This window comes from Eretmochelys imbricata, chromosome 6 (assembly GCF_965152235.1).
Source record: "Eretmochelys imbricata isolate rEreImb1 chromosome 6, rEreImb1.hap1, whole genome shotgun sequence".
Taxonomy (NCBI): Eukaryota; Metazoa; Chordata; order Testudines; family Cheloniidae; genus Eretmochelys; species Eretmochelys imbricata.
In genome coordinates this window covers 41,968,495-41,992,803 of record NC_135577.1, presented here as the reverse complement: position 1 = coordinate 41,992,803, position 24,309 = coordinate 41,968,495, and the positions used below count along the sequence as shown (strand labels likewise).

The 24,309-nt window shown below is 39.4% G+C and overlaps 1 protein-coding gene across 4 annotated transcripts in view; it reads left to right on the top strand.

Annotated features, from left to right (window-relative positions):
- Positions 1 to 24,309, top strand: part of ELP4 (elongator acetyltransferase complex subunit 4) — a 262,283-nt gene that overhangs the window by 78,299 nt on the left and 159,675 nt on the right. For all 4 annotated transcript variants that reach the window (XM_077818467.1, XM_077818470.1, XM_077818468.1 and 1 more), the window contains 2 exons: positions 1,856 to 1,940; positions 14,913 to 15,101. In XM_077818467.1, the coding sequence (XP_077674593.1) occupies positions 1,856 to 1,940; positions 14,913 to 15,101 (274 nt within the window). The remainder of the gene's footprint in view (positions 1 to 1,855; positions 1,941 to 14,912; positions 15,102 to 24,309) is intronic.

Below are 24,309 nucleotides of genomic sequence, written 5' to 3'. Positions count from 1 at the left end.
TCCAAAAACTTTGACTTCTTGTAGTTGTTCTATTCTGGTTTGAGCTGCAACTTCTGTATAATATGCTAGGTGGTCTTTAGACATTCCTCATGTAGACTGTGTACTGCTGCAGTTATTTGCAGTTGTGCATTTCATAGGCAATATTCAATTAAAGTATCTACTGAAACATAGAGTAACTCAATTTAACTGATAATGGTTGAATGACTTGGGGCTACCAAAAGGGTTAAAGAAAAAACAATAACCAAAAACTGAAGTCTAATTTTGACCCAGGAGTAAAACTCCTGCAATCTAGTTATATATGAGAATATTTTAAAGGTTCTGTTAAATTTTTTAAAATGTGATGACAGAAGACATTAAGATGTTATTAATCTACTGTAAGAACGATTTTGATTTCATCATTATACAATAAAAACTCCATGCAGATAAATTGAGAACTGTATATTTGCTAAAAGCTATTTTTAAATTAAAGCACCTTTTCGTTTCTGAGGTGAGCAATATGTAGCTTTAAGTGTTTGAAGTGTGTTTTTTTTTTTTTAATGCCAGTTAATTTAATGCTCACTGCTAATTTGAAACAGTGTTTTGGTTGGGTGGGTGGGTGGGTGAGTAGGTTGGGTGGTTGGTTGGTTGGTTTTGTTTGTTTGTTTGTTCAAGGAACTGAGCATATGTTTGCCTGAAGTCTGACTTCTGTGTGCTCCTCACCTGCACACACACACAGTTTATTTTCCCTCCCCAAATGTGTGTACGCAACTTAAAGTCAATTTTAGTAAAATTTATGTTCAGGAATGTATACTGTGAAGTACATTCAGAATTAAAATATTGTTAACCTTTGCTAAACCACAGAAGTAGCCCAATATTGTCAAACTAAACAAATGTTAACATTAATACAGAACATGATAATATATTTTCTAAAGTCCTTAGGTGACTTTGCAGCCCAAGTCTCATTGAAAGTCAATGGGATTTAAGTTCTTAAAGCTGTAATCCTATAAAGATTTAGGCACATGCTTAACTTTATGTACAATGAGTAGTTCCATTGACTTCATTGGGATTACTCAGAGTGCATAAAGTTAGTCGCCGATTTTGTGAAGATTTACTCTTGTGTTCACTTTAAAAATGGGAGTTAGGCTCCTAAATTATTTAGTCACTTGTGAAAGTTTTATCCTATGTCTTCCAAGTAACTTACAAACAAATTAATCCTCACAACTCCTCAGTGAAGTAAGTGTAGAAGAATTGTTATCCTTAAGGATATATGATAAAACTATATTATACTATACTGTTATGTATTTTAAGCTTTATTATGGTATAAAAATAACAAAAGGAAAATAAAACATAAACTGCACTGAATTTTCTTCTTAATCCATTTAAATGGAAAGGGGCTGATGGTAATTTTTTATTGATACTGTGATATGTATGAAAATTAAAACGGTAGAAGATGAGCTCAGGTGAACAGGATATTGATCAGGTGTACTTGAAATAGCAGTTCATTAGGTATGTGTTAATTATATGAGATTACTTCTGAAATGCTATGTGGTTTCATATTTTAAATTGCTTATTAAATCATTAATTTTCTAGGAGGTAAATGAGCCTTACATTGTCATCTTAATCTCTGCAGATTTTGCCTTTCGCATGTCATCAGGGCACTTAAAGCAATCACAACTGGCTTTCTAGAAATACTGTATTAACATCTAGTTTGTTCAAAGATTTATTGCTTCTGCTCTGTTCTTGTTTCTATCATGTGTCTACCACTTTCAGACTTAAAACTGAATCTGTTTACTTTCTGTTTACTTTTTTGTATGACGAATATAGATTCATAAAGTATCAGAATGTTTATTAAATTAAATTATCTTCTCACTGACAGTAATATGACCTGTGGTTACATCAAGCTGCTTCAATCTATCCAGAGGATCATATACCAAGAAGGATTTGATGGATCCTATCCCCAGGTACTGAGCACCTTCGGTGTCTTCTATAATCATGTAACTAATGTTGTTTTCAAAATTCTCTCTAGGGTTACACATGAAAGGTCTTGGAATAATTAACAGCCAACAAGCTGTTTCTAAGCATTGCTGAAGTAAACAAGTAAAGTAAATAGAGAGGCTGGTTCATATGTTAATGTGTATTCAGAGTTTTACTTAGTTCTCAACTGATATGGGTAGGCTGTGCAAATTAACTGTAAACCAACATTTTTTTAAAAGGCTTATTCTATGCTAGTAGCTACTAAAATAGGTTGCTAAATGCAATGAAACTAGGCAAAGTGTATTTTCTCCTGTAGAATTTTCAGATAGCTGTTTTAACAACATGGAGTTCAGAATTAATTCACAAAACTATTGAGAGCTAGCAGTGTATTCCACGCTGTCAGGTTTGGGGTTTGTTGGTAAATTAAAATACATGTATCTTTCAATAACAAGAATTGAAACACAAGAGCTTATTATAATGCCATTTTAACTTAGATTAACTATTCAGAACAGCTTACCTTCAGGCATCTCTGTAAATACTCATAAATCACAGCATGAATCATCCACAATAATTTTTTAAAGACAACAATTTCAGAGGAAAACTTTTTCTAGTTTAACCAATGCTCAACTTAGTTTGCTTTGTCTTATTCAATCAAGAAGACAGCTTCTTTGGAGTTCACCTAAATAAAATAATCAGTCATGTGTGGTATGCTTAATTGATAGATAATTATATTATCTTCATTGTTGTTATACAATAGAAACTTCATTAAGGTAGAAGTTACCTATTATCGGTTCTGGAGAATGTCAAAATATATAATGTGCTGTATACTACTAGGCAGTTGAATTTAAACTATCTATGAGGGAAGACAGCCTTGGATTTTGTTTGGCTGCTTTTCTGTCTAGGAACGTTTTTTTAGGAACATTAACTATATGGAATACTTGTGTGTTCATTTAGCTTATTTTTGCAGTTTTCAGTCTCTGCAGAGATTCATGGGCAAGCATGTTTTCCCTTTGGTGGCAGTGCCCGTCTGGAGAAGTAAATTGGTCCCTGACAGGCACCTCTCCCCACTTGCTGTGGTAACCATGGCAACAGGCATGTCATAACAGTTCCCACAGTACAGTATGCAGAGCTGCTCCTCCAACAAGATGACAGGTCCTCTGGAAGCAAGAAATCTTACAGAATGCAAAAAGCAACAGCACCAAAGTGACATGAACACCCTGGGAACCTTCAGCCAGCAATTAATGTGCTACTGGAAAAGACTCCAATAACTGTGTTTGTTTTTCTTAGGTGTTGGTTTTAGCTTAAATATAGAACCTATGTATATTCCTGAGAAACATTTATATTTTAATACAGAATGATGGAGTCCATAATTTTTTGCAAAAAATTAGGACTAAAACATCAACTAACATTGTTTTAAGGAATACTCAAAATGTGCACTATTTTAAAATATTTTGTTAATATTAATAAAATCAAAACCAAAAAACTCCGTGCAAATAAATTCAGAACTGTATATTTGCTAAAAGCTATTTTTAAATTAAAGCACATTTTAGTTTCTGAGGTGAGCAATTTGTAGCTTTAAGTGTTTGAAGTGTATTCTTTTTGAACCAGTTAGTTTAGTTTAAAAAGCCATTAGATCATGCCTAGATGTTAATTTCTGCTTCAGGGAAGATATAGAGAGCTTAAAAATGAAAATGATTTGCTGGAGCTGAAATGTTACTTTTCTAGAATAATCTTTTCCCTGTTCTCCACCTTTCTTCACACAGCATATTTTGCATGTTTTATACAGGAAGTCCTGTATAATACAACACTAATAAAAATACATTCAAAATTGAAATTAATTGAGGGCCAGATCATGCTCTGGGTCTGTGACCTATAGATCTCTCACTTCTATGGGTAATTCAGCTGTTTCCATGGTATTGCACTCCTTTCCCTTAACCAAGTCCTGAGAAGGGCTTTCTCTATGGCCAAATAGAAAGAGGGTGGACCTGGGACAGGGCTGCATCTCCCCTACTTCCCCTCCATCCAAAAAAACAAAAACAACCCTCTGTAAAATTGTATTAACTTCTGACTAGTGCCCCCCTCCACCTTGGAGAATCGTCTCTCATTGGTAGTAGCTTATGTAAAGCTGGAGGAGAGCCCACAAGGACATGTAGGCCCAGGGCTCTGATTTTGTGTGGACCCCACCTTGAGATTTACAGGGATTGGTGGCCAAAACCCTTGCGTCTTCAATTCAGTCAAGAGACAAACCTCATGGAGTTTCTAGACGTCTTTGCAAGTTGTTCCATGGTGGGGTCTGGCCCTTAAGGCCCTTCGCTACTGCTTCAAGTGATAATCCACTTGTGTAGACCATATGTGGACATGCAGGCTCACCATGCGCCTGAATCTGGAAATTTTTAGCAGCAGTGTCCATTTGTCTGCACATGCCTAGTGGAATGCCTCATGCTCTGAACCGAGGGCATCAATGGCAGCACAGACCAACGCCTCTCCAATTCTTTCTTACCACTGTATGTCTTGAGCCACTGCATACAGGTGCTAAAGAATTAGGTCCTCATAAACATGTCAGAGATGAAAGGCCCAAAGAAGAAGGATCTGGTTGTTCCAGCTCCACCTTGCACACTAAAGAAGCTGTACCCCATGGTTCCTCCTGGCAGTCCAATGTTGGGATCCCATCCAATGGTTCTGACATTCTCTGTGCGGGATCCCCCAAACACTAAACCTTTGGATGACTCAGATCCCCTGTTGACACCTCAGAAGCCCCCCAAATACCAGGGAGGACCAAAACATTCACCTTGCCAGAGGAGATCTTCACTTTGTCCTACCTACCATCTCCCCTGCTACCATCTCCAGCTCTTCTTCAAGACATTCCTACACCCAAGGGGACCACCCTGAAGGGAAGAATATTACCCCCTGCTATGTCTACATCTAACATCCTCCCACTTGTTCTGTTAGCACTGCTGGTAGAACAGGAGCCTGTCATCTCATCCAGTGAATCTGATGCTCCTGAAGTGGCTTCCCTCCAAGGGAAACAAATCCTGTTGGAGATGAGGAAGGATTTGGAACCCCCCACGTACTTCTGAATACAGATATGCAGAGGATAGCTGGCATGAAATGCCTTGGGGTCCTCCCCTCTGGCTGATCCCTAATGGTACCATGGCAGCCATACAGCAGATGTCCTGGATCTGTGTGGGAATCACACCAAACCTCCTTTCCCAGCCAGTACCAACTGGCTTCATCAGAATTTGCAGAGGAGGAAGAGAGAGCCAGATCTGCTGGTTCCAACTAGTATGTCATCTTCCTGACCGGATTAAGTGAGTGTTCCATCATCCACTGGCCCACCCAATGATAACAAACATTACTAGCACTTGTTGCAGAGAGTGGCAGCCAAGCTGGAGTACCTCTCAAAGTGGTCCAAGACACACAACAGGACCTTTTGGACATCCTCTGGCCCTTCAAGGGCAGACCTTTCAGTAAGCCAAGCCATCCTGAAACCCATTAAATCAGTATGGCACACCATGCCTCTTGTGCCCCTTCCCCAAAGAGAGTGGTATTTTGTACCAGCTAGGGGGCAGTGTTTTTATTCACCCACCCAACACCAAACTCCTTAGTGGTGAAAGCAGCTACAGAAGCATCCAGGACAAAATATTCTAAGACTACTCCAGCTGACAAAGGTGCCAAATACCTTTATCTCTTTGATGGGAAAGACTTCTCATCAATTAATCTCCAATTCAGGGTCACTACCTACCAGGAGTTGTTAGCAAAATAAAATTTTCTTAATTATTCCAAATTTACAGATTTTAAAGACAGACTTCTCCAGGAGGACAGGGCCCAGTTCCAAGCCCCCATTACTGAAGGCAGGCTAATGGTCAAAACATCAATAATCCCCTCTCCGGAAGAGGGCACTTCGTTTGCAGCCCTCAACATGAAATACATTTATTTTCATATATTCACTGATTCCACAGGAAGTTCCTCAAATTTCTCATTGAGCTGGACCACTTCCAGTTCTGAGACCCTCCATTTGGATTAGTTATAGCACCCCTGGTGTTCACAAAGGTCCTTTCAGTAGTGGCAGCTTGAATGAGACTGAACGGTTTCACTGTCTTTTCATATCTCAACAACTGGCTTCTGATGGGCAGATTCAGCACGGGAGTCCAGTTGGCAATTACATTCCTGCTCAGTCTTCTGTCTTTCCTGGGAATCTGTGCCAATGATGAAAACTTTATCACGCCCCGTGAGGTGCATAGACTTCATAGAAGCATTCTTGGACTCAACTACAAGAGCCATTGCCCCACCAAGAAATTCCACATCATGAGCGATCATATAAAACAGGTCACCTTCAAACTTTGGACCACAATCAGGACTTGTTTCCTCAGCAACATAGTTTCGTGCATCCATGTTACAACATTTGCCAGGCTCCATCTCCACAGCGTACAGATCTGCCTTGACTCCTTTTTTTTTTGATGAGGAAAAGACAATATCAATGCCAAAGTGTCACTTCCACTCAAGATTTTGTCCTCTTTCACCTGGTGGACAAATCTGAAGAAAGTAAGGGTGGGAATTTCTTTCCTTACCCCTACACTCGAGGCAACTATAATCACAAATGCTTCCCTGTTAGGTTGAGGAGCTCATTTGAAGAATTATGTTGCACAAGGTATCTGGACCCTTCAGGAGGCCAGGATGCACATTTTGGTCTGCGTTGTCATCACTATGTTGGTGATCTCTCATTTTCTTAAACCAAGGTTCTATGGTCCCAGTGTCTGAACTGGAATTTGGCTAGAAGTGGTGGAATGTGACTCAGCCCAGATGAGAAACAAGTCCAGCAACTGTAGGAGTAGGAAGAGGCTACTATTAGAAGTTTAACAGACTTTTGCCAAAATGGTCCCGAGCCTTTGAGCCCTGATACTCTGTTAGCATTAGTGACTCATAGAGCCATCTCTTGCTGGCCAGGAGACTGCAACAGTTCCTCTCTAGTGTGGACCTGATAACAGTTGATATCTGTTACTTCTCGGCTCCACTGCTGCAATGAAGTCTACTTGGGGCTATCCTGAGGTTCACCCAGAACCTTCACTCGTCTCCTAAGTGGTTCAGGCCAGTCTAAGCAGTTTGCAATCAAATGCCCCCTCTTAAAGCCCTAAATAATCTGGATTCTCATAATATTCCTTTTCACCATAGCCTGGGACATGATTAACATGGGCTGGTAATGGCTTACTGTTGGGAATCAAGTTTGAACAATCTGTAAGTTTAAAAATACATTTAAGTCATTGGGAGTTATGCCCACGTCACTGTTTTAATTTGTTCCTTCAGGTTTGGTGACAGGACTTTCTCAGTTGACTTTTTTGGAATTATCTTTCCTTGGCATCCATTGGAGCTCAAATCTAGTGATCTTCAGGGCAAAGAGGCTGGTCAAGGATTTATTTTGCTTAGCTTTTGACTGCTTTTGTTTTTTTCTTGTTTGTTTTGTTTCTTCTTCCTTTGTTTTGGTTAATTTTCTATATCTATAACGTTTAGCTGCCAAAACAGTAGTACTGTAGAAATTATTAAAGTTGATTTTTTTAATCTAAAATGATTTCTTTGACCATGCAAGTTCTAATATCGTGGAATGTATTTAAAATTGTCAATTCTACTCTCCAGCACAAGTGTGTTGGTGCAGAAGTTTAGTCTACTACTTGCCTCATAATACAAGAATCGAGTAAATAATTAGTCTGTCGTAATATCTACCATCCACATAGAAATTATGAAACACAGAAAATATACTTTGTCCTCAATGAAACAAATAAGGTACTTTTAGCATTTTTGATATTATCTTGGAGTATAAAGTTCTCATACCCATCCTACAAAGAGGAATTAAGTGTTGTCCTATAAGGACTTGTTAGTCCTTCAAGCAATTAGGGAACTAACTTTCTGATTCAGTTTTGTAAATGTGTTTATAAGCTGCTGTTTTTTATTTTAATTGACCAGAAAAGGCAATTTTTTTTGTTAATTGCAAAAGTTCAGAGCAAATCAAGGGACCTCCCATTTCTATTGATGACTTACCTGTGTATTATTTACTTTGTTGATATGAGATACTTGGAACACTATTTATTTTTGCTGCTGACTGTCCAGAAAAACTGGACAAAGCAGATTTCATAACCTATCCATAGTTTGTGAATTGCTTAAACATTACAGAAAATGGGGTTTTCTAAACATTTTTGTACCCCATCATGCTCTCTGATTAGATTCTCAACTCTTACCCCCCCCCCGGCCGAAATTATGTAACAGTCCAACACTTCGATCAATGTCAGGCTTTGCTGTATTATCCTGTGCTAGGATGCTTGTACCGTAAACAGGTAATTTTATATATGACCACAGACCAGAGAAAAGTATGTGGAGCAATAATGCACCAGTACTTGAATATATTGCTTTCAGAGAGAACAAAAGAGATTCTAGTAGGTCAGTTTACTCCTTTTTCCAGGAGAGTTGAATAAACTGAGTTTGATGCAGCTGTGTGTGTGTTTTATAGATGAGTCCTTAAAAGCCAAGGCCCTGTCAACTCTGCATGAACAGAGTTTTTGTAAGAATAACTGTTTGCGCTAATGTCCTGGTCAAAATTTCCCCTCTGTGTCTCAAACACTGCTGTGCAATGTGCTAGTTTTGTGTCTGGTTTCCACTCAGTAGCAGCTGTGCTTAGGCAGTTGGTGAAATTCTTCTTTCATATGTGGGTCTAGATTCACAAAGGGCACTTACGTAATTTGCTGCCTTGTGGAATTGCTAACTCTGTGTTAAGTGCTCGGGCTTTCTATACAATGCATGGAGACAGTTAGGTGCCTAAGAATAGGATTCACAGAAGTCAGGGCACTGAGCAGAGAGCTGCCTAAGATTGCCAATAGGAAATACCAAGGAGAGGGATGTTGCCTAAGGCTCTGTCCCTGAAATGTCCCCTCAGTATTCACAGCCATGAATCCTCTCCCTGGAGTTAGGCACCTAAGCCAAATGAATGGTTGAAGAGAGGGGTAGTGCCCTCCTAACTTTTAGCCCACTGGTTAGAACACTCACCCAGGATATGGGAGACCTGACATGGGTTTGATATTTTTTTTCCCCTTCTGGCTGATGTGGAGCAGGGATTTGAACTTGAGTCTCCCACCTCAGTACCCTAAAAACTGGGCTATGGAGTATTCTGTGGAAGATCTCTCTCAATCTGTTGAAGCTGTTCCACTGTGTATAGTTAAATATCCATTGATCCAGAGAGAGAATGAGTGACTCAGATCAGTGTTTAGGGCACTTATTTGGTAGACAGGAGACCCAAATTCAAATCCTTGCTCCACATCAGGCAGAGAGAGAGAACTGAACCCATGTTTGCCACAGCCTGGGTGAGTGTTGTAACCATTAGGCTAAAAGTAATAAGGGGACCACTACCACATCCATATCCTCCTCCATAGTCTGTTGTATGGTGTACATATGCTCAGAGAAGGCCTACTGGATCGGGTCCCAAAAGCAAGATAGGCAAGGGAATGCCTAGTTAGTGAATCCCTCTGGAGCTCAGGTATGAGTTAGGCAACAAGCGTCTGGGCAGAGTCAGGGCTTAGGTGTTTGAGTGCATGCCCAGCTGCCAAAAGTTATGTCCCTCAGGGACTTGAATGACAGAAACATAGGTGCGTCAGGATTCTAGGCATCTATTTGGTTAGGCAGTAGCTGAGCAGGAGTTTTATGAATGACAGTAGCATCTAAATTCTCCTTGTGAATCTAGCCCAAGTATCAGAGTAACAGCCGTGTTAGTCTGTATTCGCAAAAAGAAATGGAGTACTTGTGGCACCTTAGAGACTAACCAATTTATTTGAGCATGAGCTTTCGTGAGCTATAGCTCACTTCATCAGATGCATCTGATGAAGTGAGCTATAGCTCACGAAAGCTCATGCTCAGATAAATTGGTTAGTCTCTAAGGTGCCACAAGTACTCCATTTCTCTAGCCCAAGTAGTTTATCAAAGTACTCTGAAATCGCTTCGGATCAAAAGTGATGTAGGTATAGATAACGATTTGGTAAATATCCAGGAATGAGGTATGAGTGACTTATTTGCATCTTATATTGCAAACAAAAATCTTTTGTAAGAGAATATTTAGTCAGAAACCCAGTATGGACTCTCAGTATGATGAACAAGTTCCCAGACTGATGTAATCTTTTACCTGTCTGGTGCTACTACAGAATTCATTAGCTAAGACTCTCCTTTAAAGACTATCAGAAAGGAAATATATTATAGTCTCAATCCACTTTTCCCCTCAAATCCTCTCTCCTACACAAAAATGTGCACTCTGGATACATCTCCTGCCTATAACCGTAGCATCTTAATGGGATAGCTTCAGTTTAAAAATCATATTTCCTTCTTATTATTTAAATAACCCTTAAAATTACTATAATAGAAAGAGATTAGAGAAAATAATGCATTTTTCTCTTTACTTTTGCATTTGACAACACCGTTTCATATAGTCAATTTAACTTTTTGGTGAATGATCCACACTCCCTCGTGCAAAAGGGTGTGTACCATCTATATTTACTTTTTATTTTTTTTCAGTGTATACATTCATTCAGTAAAAATAGTGCTTCTCCATTGCTCTAGTGGCTCCTTGAAACATTTGAAAAATAAAATTATGCAAATAGATTACTCCAGGAGACTCCCTTCCCCCAGTCATTAATATAAATATTAAGAGCAGCTAAAACATACTTTTAATCTTTCTGTTCTTTCACCAGAGTCCTCCCCCATCTCTTTTGGCTGTGGAAGGCAAATGTGCTTTGTAGCATTCCCCAGTGTTCAGTAAAATAGAACTCTTTCAGATTGAGAGGGCTGTAAATTCCTAACATAAGTGACCATCAGTTGCCCTGCCAATTACTCCTTTTGGGCTGTAGTTCAGGCATCCCTGTTGACTGCTAATGTGGTAGTATGGCAGAGGGAGAGAGATGGTCTTTCAGGTAAGTAGGTCCTAGGCGATTTAGGGCTTTATAGGTCAAAACCAACACCTTAAATTCTACCTGGTACCTTGTAAGTAGCAAGTGCAGATCCCAAGGAATGGTGTCATGTGCTACCAGAAAGATGTATCCTATAACAAACAAGCTGCTAAATTCTGTACCAACTACTATTTCTGGATTGATTTTAAATGTAGGCCAACGTACAGCACATTGCAGTAGTCTAATCTGGAGTAGACAAAGTTGTAGATGGTAGTTGCAAAGTCTGAATCAGAAAGAAACTGATGCAACCTTCTGACTGTATGTAGATGGAAAAAGCCAGTCTAGCCAATCTACCTGCTCTTCTAGTAGTAGCAACAGCGGCAGTAGAGCTGAAAGAAAGTGAACAGATAACAAGCAGCGGACAGTTGGGTACAGAAGGAGAAAAGAGGAGGACAAAAGAAAGGTGAACCTGAGAATGTTTGGTTGTTACTCTCAGGCGCTCCCAAGAGACCCTTCTAAAGACAGGGGAGAAGAAAATCCCCTACCAATTTTTTTAAAGAAATTGAGGGAAATTAAGCAAAATCATAATATACTCTTTAAAAGGTGCTTTATCAGAACACTACCTCACTTTTAACAAGCTTTTGAGATTAAACAGAGCTCTTCTTCGGGTCCCCTGTTTCTTGTGATTTCTTTCACCAATAGAAGTTGGTCCAATGAAAGATATTACCTCACCCACCTTATGTCTCTAATATCTTGGGACCAACATAGCTACAACGTCACTTTAGTCATTCTCAAAAAATTCAAATTAAGAATTTCCTTTTGGTTCCATTCCTTCTGTTAAACCAATACTTGATGATCAAATTTTGCATGTTGTCCCATTACGTAAGAACATAAGAATGGCCATACTGGGTCAGACCAAAGTTCAGTCTAGCCCAGGATCCTGTCTTCCGACAGCGACAAATGCCAGGTACCCGAGAGGGAATGAACAGAACAGGTAATCATCAAGTGATCCATCCCCTGTCACCCATTCCCAGCTATCCTGCCTAATAGCCATTGATGGACCTATCTTCCATGAATTTATCTAGTTCTTTTTTGAGCCCTGTTATAGTTTTGGCCTTCACAACATCCTCTTGCAAAGAGTTCCACAGGTTGACTGTGCGTTGTGTGAAGAAATACTTCCTTTTGTTTGTTTAAACCTGCTGCTTATTAATTTGATTTGGTGACCCCTAATTTTTCTGTTATGAGGAGTAAAGAGCACTTCCTTATTTACTTTCTCCACACCTGTCATGATTTTATAGACCTCTGTCATATCCCCCCTTACTCGTTCTTTTTCCAACCCGAAACGTCCCAATTTTATTAATCTTTCCTCATATGGAAGCTGTGCCATACCCCTAATCATTTTTGTTGCCCTTTTCTGAACCTTTTCCAATTCCAATATATCTTTTTTGAAATGGGGCGACCACATCTGCATGCAATATTCAAGATGTGAGCATACAATGGATTTATATAGAGGCAATATGGTATTTTCTGGCTTATTATCAATCCGTTTCTTCATGATTCCCAACATTCTGCTAACTTTTTTGACTGCCGCTGCACACTGAATGGGTGTTTCAGAGAACTAACAATGATGCCAAGATCTCTCGAGTGGTAACAGCTAATTTAGACCCCATCATTTTATATGTATAGTTGGGATTATGTTTTCCAATGTGCATTATTTTGCATGTATCAACATTAAATTTCATCTGCCATTTTGTTGCCCAGTCACCCAGTTTTGTGAGCTCCCTTTGTAGCTTTTTGCAGTCTGCTTTGGACTTAACTATCTTGAGTAGTTTTAGATCATCTGCAAATGTGGCCACCTCACTGTTTACCCCTTTTTTCCAGATCATTTATGAATATGTTGAATAGGACTGTTCCCAGTACAGATCCCTGGGGGACACCACTATTAACCTTTCTCCATCCTGAAAACTGACCATTTATTCCTACCCTTTGTTTCCTATCTTTTAGCTAGTTGCCAGTCCATGAGAGGACCTTCCCTCTTATCCCATCACAGCTTACTTTGCTTAAGAGCCTTTGGTGAGGGACCTTGTCAAAGGCTTTCTGAAAATCTAAGTACACTATATCCGCCGGATCCCTTTTGTCCACATGTGTGTTGACCCTCTCAAAGAATTCTAGTAGATTGTTCAGGCATGATTTCCCTTTTCAAAAACCATGTTGACTCTTCTCCAACAAATTATGTTCATCTCTGTGTCTGACAATTCTGTTCTTTACTGTAGTTTCAACCAGTTTGCCTGCTACTGATGTCAGACTTACTGGCCTGTAAATGCCGGGATCACCTCTGGAGTCCTTTTTAAAAATTGGCATCACATTAGCTATCCTCCAGTCATTTGGTACAGAAGGTGATTTAAATGATAGGTTACAAACCACAGTTAGTAGTTATGCAATTTCCCGTTTGAGTTCCTTCAGAACTCTTGGGTGATATACCATTTGGTCCTGGTGGCTTATTGCTGTTTAATTTATCAATTTGTTCCAAAACCTCCTCTAATGACACCTCAATCTTGGACAGTTCCTCAGATTTTGTCACCTAAAAAGAATGGCTCAGGTTTGGGAATTCCCTCACATCTTCAGCTGTGAAGACTGAAACAAAAAAGTTTCTCCACAATGGCCTTATCATCCTTAAGTGCTCCTTTAATATCTCGATCATTCAGTTGCCCCTCTGGTTGTTTAGCAGGCTTTCTGCTTCTGATGTACTTAATTTTTTTTTTTTTTTTTTTTTGCTATTACTTTTTCAGGTCTTTGGCTAGGTGTTCTTCAAATTCTTTTTTGGTTTTCTTAATTATATTTTTATACTTCATTTGCCAGAATTTATGCTCCTTTTTATTTTCCTCACTAGGATTTAACTTCCACTTTTTAAAGGATACCTTTTTGCTTCTCACTGCTTCTTTTACTTTGTTATTTAGCCACAGTGGTGCTTTTTTGGTTCTCTTACTATGTTTTTTAATATGGTTAAGTTGAGCCTCTATTATGGTGTCTTTAAAAAGTTTCCATGCAGCTTGCAGGGATTTCATTTTTGGCACTGTCGCTTTTAATTTCTGTTTAACTAACTTCCTCATTTTTGTGTAGTTCCGCTTTCTGAAATGAAATGCTACTGTGTTGGGCTGCTGTGATGTTTAATTATATTATGGTTACTATTACCAAGCGGTCCAGCTATATTCACCTCTTGGACCAGATCCTGTGCTCCACTTGGACTAAAACAAGAATTGGCTCTCCTCTCTGGTGGGTTCCAGGACTAGCTGCTCCAAGAAGCAGTCATTTAAGGTGTCAAGAAACTTTATCTCTGCATCCCGTCCTAAGGTGACATGTACCCAGTCAACATGGGGATCCCCATTATTACTGAGTTTTTTATTTTTGTAGCCTCTCTAATCTCCATGAGCATTTCACAGTTACTATCACCATCCTGGTCAGGTGGTCGGTAGTATATCCCTACTGCTATATTCTTATTATTCAAGCATGGAAATACTATCCATAGAGATTCTATGGTACAGTTTGATTCATTTACGGTTTTTACTTCATTTGACTCTGCTTTGTTTCACATATAATGCCACTCCCCTACCAGCCTGACCTGTTCTGTCCTTCTGATATATTTTTTACCCTGGTATTACTGTATCCCATTGATTATCCTCATTCCACGAAGTTTCTGTGATGCCTATGATATCAATATCCTCATTTAATACGAGACACTCTAGTTCATCCATCTTATTATTTAGACTTCTATCATTTGTATATAAGCACTTGTCACTTTTTATCTGTCTGTCATTACTGATGCAAATTTGCCATTGATGCAAAAATTGGTACTACTATAAATTTTTTTCCCTCTCTGGGCTCTCTTATGCTATCACATGCTTACTTCAAAGTATTTAGTTACTATGGGCATACATAATATAAATTACAGAAGTTCTAAAAATTACCTATCCATTTGATGCAAGGTGTTTTTCCTCTTAATGTGAGAAATAAAAATTAGTCATTCTATTTTTTTTTCATCTTCTCTAGAAAAAACAAAAAAATATTCTGCGGATAGGAATTCAGAGCCTTGGTTCAGTGTTGTGGGGAGATGACGTTTGTTGCGCTGATAATCCGGAAGATATTCATAGCCTCACAAAGTTTCTGTATATTCTCCGTGGTCTCCTCAGAATGTCTTTGTCAGCCTGCATAATCACAGTGCCAGCCCATCTTATCCAGGTAGGAATATTATAATTGCTTCTTTCCATAATTTGTTGTACATGGTTTAGTATGCACAAAAAAAGTTAATGAGTTAGTGGACACTTAATGAGCAAAATGGATTGAAGTGTCTTGAATGATTTTGAAAATTGCATCCTGTTGCATTTGTTTTGCATCAGTAGCAAATTGATTTCTAGATGAAATTTTACCTCATGTATTATATTTTCCTCTGACATACAGTAGGATCTTCAACATTATTTAGATGCTGAATTTATCTTTCAGTAATTACTAGCAAATAAAAATAATTCATAAACTTTTTGAGTGAACCAAGAGAATAAAACCAATTTAAGACATTCCAAATAGGCATCCTTCAGCTTAGCATCTTGTGTTTTAAAGATAGATTTAAAATAATGTTACCACATTTCTTCTGTGCTTTTGTGATGTAGCAATACATTGCATAATCTAGAAACACCTGAATATTGTGATGGCTTAGATACAGGTATAGCTGTCATATGACTTTAATATATATAAAATAAAAGACGCAGAACTTATAGAACAGGGGTGGGCAAACTCTTTGGCCTGAGGGCCACATCAGGGTTCCAAAACTGTATAGAGGGCGGCGTAGGGAAGGCTGTGCCTCCCCAAACAGCCTGGCCTCTTCCCCCTCCCACTTCCCGCCCCCTGACTGCCCCCTCCCACTTCCCGCCCCCTGACCGCCCCCTCCCGGGACTCCCCACTCCCTAACCACACCCCACTCCCTGACAGGCCCCCTGGGACTTCCACGCCTATCCAACCCCTCCTCCCGCCCCGACCGCGTTTCCCATCCCTAGACTGCGCCCGAACCCCCACCCCATCCAACTGTCCCCTGACTACCCCCGGGACCCCCTGCCCCTTATCCAACCTCCCCGCTCCCCGCCCCCTTACCGTGCCGCTCAAAGCAGAATGTCTGGCAGCCACGCCTCCTGGCCAGAGCCAGCCACGCCGCCGTGCTGCCGAGCAGGAGCTCGCAGCCCCGCCGGCCAGAGTGTGGGCGGCACGGTGAGCTGAGGCTGAAGGGGAGGGGGAACAGCATGGGAAGGGCCGGGGGGCTAGCCTTCCCGGCCGGGAGCTCAAGGGCTGGGCATGACGGTCCCACGGGCCGGATGTGGCCCCCGGCCATAGTTTGCCCACCTCTGTTATAGAAGGTCCAATTCTGCTAGGCAAAGTGCTGCATTCCCACTGATTTCAAAAGGCAGTAAAACTAGAACTGGGAGATCTGGGTTTGCTCCCTAATTCTGCCATAAATTTCCAACGTGATCACAAGAAAGTCAGTTAATCTGTCTCTGAGTAATTTTCCCAGCTGTAAAATGGGAGGGGTAATAATAAGTATACTAAGAAGTATACTAAGTCTTAATTTATTTTCTGGAACAATAGTTTTTAGTAAAAGGACAAATGTGAAAACCTTCTTCTGTAAAAAGTGCTGCAGCTCATAAAAGAAAAAACAGTGAATAGAGTTATGCATAAATTTGATAGGACTATGGTTAACAAACATTCAATGTTTAAATATATGCCTCTCATGTCAACATTGCAATTTTCAAAGCTGATGAGTGCCTGCAATTCCTGTTAAATTGGTGTTACAGGCACTCAGTGCTCCTGAAAATCACAACCATTTCCATTTTTCACATGTTGCCAGTGTGACTGGAGGTGTATCAACACTCCTCTGGTGTATGCCTTCAGTTTCAGATTTCCTCTTTCCTAACTCTCAGTATTACAAAATAAAAATATTTTTAATATTAGGTGACGCTATATCTGAGGAAAAAGCACTGTGACAATACTTCTCAAACAGGTGGTAGAATCCCTTTGATCCAGCTAGAGGCTATAGAACCTGTGCTTCCTCAACTTGGAGGGAGAGGTTTTTATTCTGGATGTTTCCTTGTTCCCAAAAAAGAAGGGAAGCTGGAGACCCATCCTGGATCTCAGACAACTGAATGTCTTCATATGCTATTCAGGATGAACCACCCTGACCTCTAAAATCCCCTCACTAAATAAAGGCAACCAGTTTGCAGCTCTTGATTTGAAAAATGCCTATTTCCATATAGGCATTCATCCAACACACAAGATATTCCTGTGCTTCATGGTGGGCCTGGATCATTATCAGTACAAAGTTCTTCCCTTCAGCCTCTTGACAACTCCCAGAATTTTCACAAAGGTGTTGTCCGTGGTAGCAGCACACTATGCCACCAGAGCAACCCTGTATTTCCTTACCTAGATGACTGTCTGCTACTGGTTTATCATACCAAAAGGTACAATCAGTGGTCCTCTCTATATAACCTCCTTCAATCCTTAGGACTTCAAGCAAACCTAGAAAAGTCCACTTTTGTTGCAACACAACATCTCTATTGGGCTGAGGAGTACATCTGGATGATTATGTGGCTCAAGGTTCATGATCCCAACAGGAGTCAAATTTACACATTTAATCCCTCAAACGCCAGTAGTACAAAATGCCTACAAAAAGCCTGCCTCTGTGCACAGCATGTTTAGATCATGTTGGACAATGTGACCACTGTATACTACATAAAAAGAGAGCATTAAGCTCTGGAATTGGTATATCCAAAATCAGATTAGCACAGTGTCAATCTGATGGACCATCCTATGAGTCAGACCTGGTATGCTAGAGAACACCTGCTTATGAGTTTGCAGCACAGTCAAAATTTCTGCCCTTTCAGTTTGTGTTAACTCTTTATATACCTCAGTGTTCTCTAGTGATGTGTCACCATGGCATTCAGCTATCAAATTGATGAGATTTATTGTCTCAGAATCCTCCTCAGCACAACATGTCCATAATGTCTTCTGCATTGTGATAGACTTTAAATCTATTAGCATGCAGAATCTGTGAAGCAACCTTGCTGTGGGGTCTTTATGTTGCAAGGGACCTCATTAATCCTTTCCACAATCTCAGAAGGTCCCTCTATGAGTTTCGCATTTTGTACCTTTTTACAGTGAGTAACATCACCAAGACCCCACTCTAACAAGCATTCACAAGCATTGTGGCCATACTATGCCTTCTGTGTAGCATGGCTTTTAGTGAGGTTCATTTGAACTACTTCCATCATGTCCCTTAACTCCTTTCTGAACTGCTGTACATGTTTAGTCAGTGGTTCCCCCTCTGCTTCAGAGCCATCCTCCCAAGAATCCCTAATGAGATCCTGATGACCTGTGACCTTTCTCCCATACAGAAGATTAAATGGGGCAAAGCCTGTGGACTCTTGGGGTGCCTCCCTACAAGCAAATAGCATAGGGGGTAGCATTTCATTCCAGTTACTTTCCCTTGTGTTTACATTCATTCCCAGCATAGACCTTAGACTTCTGTTGAACCTTTCAACTAATCCATTTGTTTCTGGGTGCTATGGGGCAGATCTCAGCTGTTGTACCCCACATATTCACTATAATTCACTAAATAACTGGGACATGAAATTTGACCCCCAATATGATACAGTATCCTTTGGGAAAACTACTCGGCTGAATATAGAGAGCAAAGCTTTAGCTGTTGTGTCAGCCTCTATTAGACAGAGCAACTGCCTCTGGGTATCTAGTGGCGAAGTCCACTGCTACCAAAATATATTTCTTTCCCCTCTGGGTTGGCCGGGGCATAGGGCCAACAATATCCACAGCCAGCCTAAAAAAATGCCTCCCATTACAGGTAAGCAGCGTAGGGGAGCCTTGTGGAGCCCTCTTGTGCTTCAGGCATAAGTTACAAAACCTACAGTGGTCTGTGACCTCAGTCTGAATATTTGGTCAATAAAAATTCTTCTTTAACTTCTCATGTGTCCTCTCTGAAATCTGAGTGACCTGCACTAGGGCAGTCATGGACTGACAACATTAACTTCCCATGATAGGAGGCACAATCAGTTGTTTATAAGCTTCCCCAGGACTTTTGTTATTCCCCAAAGGGGTCTCTCTATAGTTTTCCCTCTTCTGCAAAAAACCTTCCCGTTTTCCTTAGATGGGGTCCCACTGAGGATGATTTCCCATATGCTTTCTAGGGAGGGGCGTGCTCTCTTTTCTGCTATAAATTCTTGGCTTCTGCTAGCACAAAGAGTTGTCTGAGGTACATAAGGTGACACCACCACCCCCCCCCCCAACCGCTTTCCCACCCCACATGCTCCAAGAGACACGCTGCCATTTTCTGCTGAGCAGGAGCTGGAAATGTCGTCTCCCCACCTCAGCTGCTATACCATTGAGCTATATTCCGTATTACTACAAGTTATTATATTTTCAGCTTTGGACACAGACAGTATATCATTACCAACCAACACATCTGCTGGAATGGTATCCAATATCCTAACATTTAAAATACCTTTTAAACCTTCCCATTCCAATTGTATTTTAGCTAAAGGCACAGTGGTTTCAAATTGTCCCAATGCAAGGAGTTTTATGTCTTAGTCTCCTACCCCACACATTCTCCCTACATTCTCCCTGTTCATCCAGACTCTCTCCTGCGTCCCTCTATGATCTCCTGTATATACATGCATGCCACATTCCCTAGCACATTTTCACATTTTGCTTGCCATTCACTTGACACCCTGAGTCTGTGGATGTATCTGCTCCTCCACCACAGTGTGTCAGTAGAGTTGAGTTTTCCCTAGCCAACAGAAGGGATGGTAAGGGAATGGATCAGTGTGTCCCTTTGCTGTTTCTCTTGACATGACTTCCTCAACATTGGCGCAGGTCCTTTTTCTGCTCTCCCTCCTCTCTAAATTGAACATCAGGTCTGGCATATGAGCAGTTATGAATGGTAATTCCTTAGACAGTTCTTGAAATTAGAACTGATGGGACAAGGGCCCCAAAGTCTTCTGCAAAGACTGCTTCTGCCTAAGTGTCCTGGATCTTCCTACTAATGAGTAAATGAGGTGAAGAAATGTAGGAGTTGAAAACAGCGAGGAGGAGTGGCAGAAGATAATGAGGGCCTTATGGTGCAAATGTTAGTGTTTTATAGCAGACCATATTAGGAAAAAGAGAATGCATAGAGAAATTTGGAATCTGATGTGAGTGTGAGACAGTGATGAGGTGCATAGAAAGAACAGTGAAATGCTGGTGAATGAGTGGGACATGGATTAGACTAGAGGACCTGACCTGGAAAGTGAAGAAGAGAACTGGCAGAATTGAGATATATACTGTAAATTGGGCCAGAAAGTTGGTACTTGGGTTCAGGGCAGGGGATGAATTGTTAAAACTTAATTGCATGAAATATGTCTGTATACTGAGAAGCTAGGTGTGTGAGGGAAGAGTTTACTTAGGAGAGTTTTGTTGGGGGAATCAGAAAAGTGTGCCTGGGAGTCTTTGAGCAGTATGAGGTGACAAGAAATGTCTCTGAACATTTATAAAAAACAGGATCTCCTCCTTTTCCCCCCCAAAACATATCTGGGAAGTTGAGATTGCTGTCATATGCCATAGGATTTCATGTCTTTCAATTAATCTGGCCACTATATGCCTGGGGGGGAGGGGAGGGCAACGGGGCAACATATGCCGGGTAAGGTGGAGGGAGCTGATCCTAAGGCACATTCCCTCAGTCAGCACACTCAGTTTAGGCAGCTCAGGTTAACTAGTGGCTCCTTCAGTTTAACAGAGTCTTCAAAAATGTACCAAAACTGGGACAAAACACTGTTTTTTCTAAATTTGAAAGAGATACCAGCACTGGTCAGTGAAGTGTGTCGTGCTGAACACTCCCAGACCTATGTACTTGCAGGATCAGGAATTGAGGCATTTATTATTTTCTCTTCATGTTTACATACAGTGGAGTAAAATCTGCCTTGATTTACACCCATGCAAGGACAGAATTTTGCTCTAGTATATTTACTTTCTGTTGTATTTGTCCTTTCTAGCAGATTATGTCAGTAAAGCAGCCAATCAGCTTTCAATTTTTAGTTCTTAACATTCTTTCAGGCTTGTACATTGATGATTAGCTGTTCTCACAGTTTTGGCTTACTTCCTATGTTTAATTTCATTGTAGGCAAGCAACACATAGTTAAGGAAATTGTAAAGAAAAAATAGTGAGGTTGATTCAGAACTGATGTTAAAATGTGACTTTTCAAACTAACATTGCGAAGGGCAACTAAAAAGTTTGGATCTAATATGTTGTGTGTGCACTTCAGATAAATTTACTTGTTAGGACTAGTGATGAGTTCTGTTGTGCAATTCCATAATCCGTAAAATGCACCTGCCTAATTGAATTATGTAGTTAAGATTGAAATAAAATCTCATATACATTAGTATTCTGTAACTTTGCTGTCCAATTTAACATGTCTACTCCACAATAAAAGCTCAAGTATTCTGGAAAAAAACCTAGAAACTTTAGTCTTTTTGCAGTATCTGCTCCCATAGATTGCATTGAACAGTTGTGAAAATGATTATACTTAATGCATCCTCTTTTAAGCACTAGAGTGAACTGTCATTAGGAGGAGCAAAGCTGCTAAAGGTTCCCTATATCCCACATTACTCAGTTCCCAGAGCCCTGCTGTGTAGTTGTTCCACTCTCCAAGAAGCCTGTTAAAGAGCCCCCGAGAGCATGTGTACAGCCCTCCATGTTAATAGTTAATTGGTGAGGATGGCAAGATGAGAGGACAGCTGAACATGTGGTCTCTCAGGCTCAAGCAGTAGGCAGACCTTTAGTTATAATAACAGCAGCTGTTCACAGTCTCACAACTCGACTACTCGCAATGCCATTGCTGGTGTTTCTTAGTGGATTAAAAAAGTAAAGTACGGTGTTTGTTTTTTTTAAAAAAAAATGAAAACATGTACTTCAAGTGTATTTCTATACACCTGTTAAATTTGATATTACCAAGAATATATCATTATATTTAGCTTATGTTTTTTTTGGTCAAATCTAAAAGTCAAAACGCTATATAATGCACATTTTTCATAAAGTGTGTTAAACGCTACAGAATTATTCACTTTACTGCTATTCCATTTCTATCAGATTTTGACTAAATTATCTTTTGTCTGCTAAATAGTTTGATAGCTGATTCTGAAAGGGAAATTGCATTTATATATGTAATTTACATGGGGGTACATTTTAAATGATAAATAAGTTTCAAGCTACAATAGAATCTTATTTCTGTTTCCATGCTGTGACCATAACGAAAATAACCCCCCATTGATCGGTTTTAAATTTTAACAAGTTTCTTCTTAGAAATATAGGAATTTTAAAGCAGATCACATTAGTGGTCTGTCTGTTCTAACTATCCTGTCTCAGACAATGGCCTGTACCAGGGCTCCAAACAAAGGTGCAAAAAAACCTATAGTTGACAACTTATTGAATAACATTTCAGTGGGGAAAGTTTCTTCACAATCCCACCAGTTGGTGGTTAGTTTATACCTTAAAGCATGAGGTTTCTGTTGCTTATATTTTAAAAATAATTCTACCTAATGTTACTATGGAAATTCTTATTCTTATAAATGTTTAGTTATTTTTTTAATCCTTCTAAGTGCTTGGCGTCAATGATATACTCTGGCAATGAGTTCTACAAGTGAATTATGTTTAGTGTATTTGTTCAGTATTTAAATTTGTTGCCTTTCCATTTAATTGAATATCCCCTTGTTCTTGAATTGTGAGCCAGTGAATAGGACCATTCAATTTACTTTCTCTGTATGTTATCCATTATTTTGTATGTCTCCCTCATGTTACCTCCTATTAATCTACTTCTTAAACAGTCCCAGTCTTCTTAAGTCACTCTTCATGCCTTTTGATTTATATAGCTACCATTATTAACCAGTTGTTTAGACGTTCTAACAATGTTTTTGGCTCTTTTAACCACCACTGGACAGTGAACAGTGATTTTCATTGAACTATCCACAATAATACGCAGTTTTTTCCTCAGTGATTTAGAACCCAGCGATATATATGAGTAGTTCAGGCTACTCCTTCAAGTATTCATTACCTTGTATTTATCAACTTTGAATTTCATCTGCTGTTATATGATTTTCATTCACCTAGGTTTGATAGGTCCTTCTGAAGTTTCTCAGTCTTCCCTACTCCTAAGTAACTCAAAGGCTGCCTGTTGATGGCAGAGTCACTTAAAAGTTCCAAACTTTTTCTGACATGTGCAACATTATTTTCAAGGAATCAGAATTTTTGAAGATTTTTTTTTCAGAATTATTTGATAAAATTATAATCCACCATAGAACATAGTCATCTGTAATAGTGTTTACAGTTGCAGAGATTTCTAGTGGAAAACTGTGTGCTTGACAAAAAAAAGACATTTCTCACTTCATATTTCTTGACTGAATAATGTAGGAGTACATTATGTTGGCAGAGGAATTTCAGAAATGACACTAAAAATGTACCCAGTTTATTTGCATGATGTGTGACAAGTTTTACTTGATTGATATTTTGTAGTGATTGAAAGCACTCTTATCTGAAACAGTCTGTCAGGTAATAAATATTGATATTCTTATGAATTATGATTTATATAGTTATGGACGGTTACTTTTCAAGTTTTTCCATCGCTGCTTGAAAATGCACTGTGCCTGTGAAATGCAGTTGCACATTTAAGAAGGGAGAATGTCAATTTTTAAAATAACTGATGATCAAGTGGACTGTTCTTCAAGCTTTCCAAATTTGAGAAATTACATAAAAATGAGTGAGATATTTTATTATGTTGTATTTTGATAATTTGCTCGTTCTAGAGTACAATCATAGCAAAAGTATTTATGCAGTAGCAGATAATACAAAGGACTCTAATGCTACAGTGATGGGCACTGTTGGAAGCCCTAAGGGTAAAGTAGATAGATAGAAACTAAAAAGTCTGCCTGTTAATTTTTTTTCAAAAATTACTAGAAATTATGTAATTAGTTACCTTGTCATACTTTGTTGCAAATCCAGTGTCAAGTTTTTCCCCAAAATATTAGTTACAGCAGCTTTTTATACATTTGTGGCAAGTTCCATGTCAGTCAAGTGCACAAGCAAACTTTTGAATATGTGATGATCAGATAAATTATGATGATATCAATTTGTTCCTTGAAAGAATCTCAGTTCTTTCATTACAGATGTCCCTTCTTTTAAATATGAAGCCACCTCATTGGAAAGAACTGCCACCAACCGTATTAGTCAGCATGTACCAGGGGAAATTAATTGACTAATGAAAAGTATGAATAAGCCTTGTTATAGTACTCCTCTTGAGAGAGTCTAATGAGGTTCTGTTTAGTGTGGTATTTTCTTTATTTCATCTGATACGTTTAAAAATTAATCTCC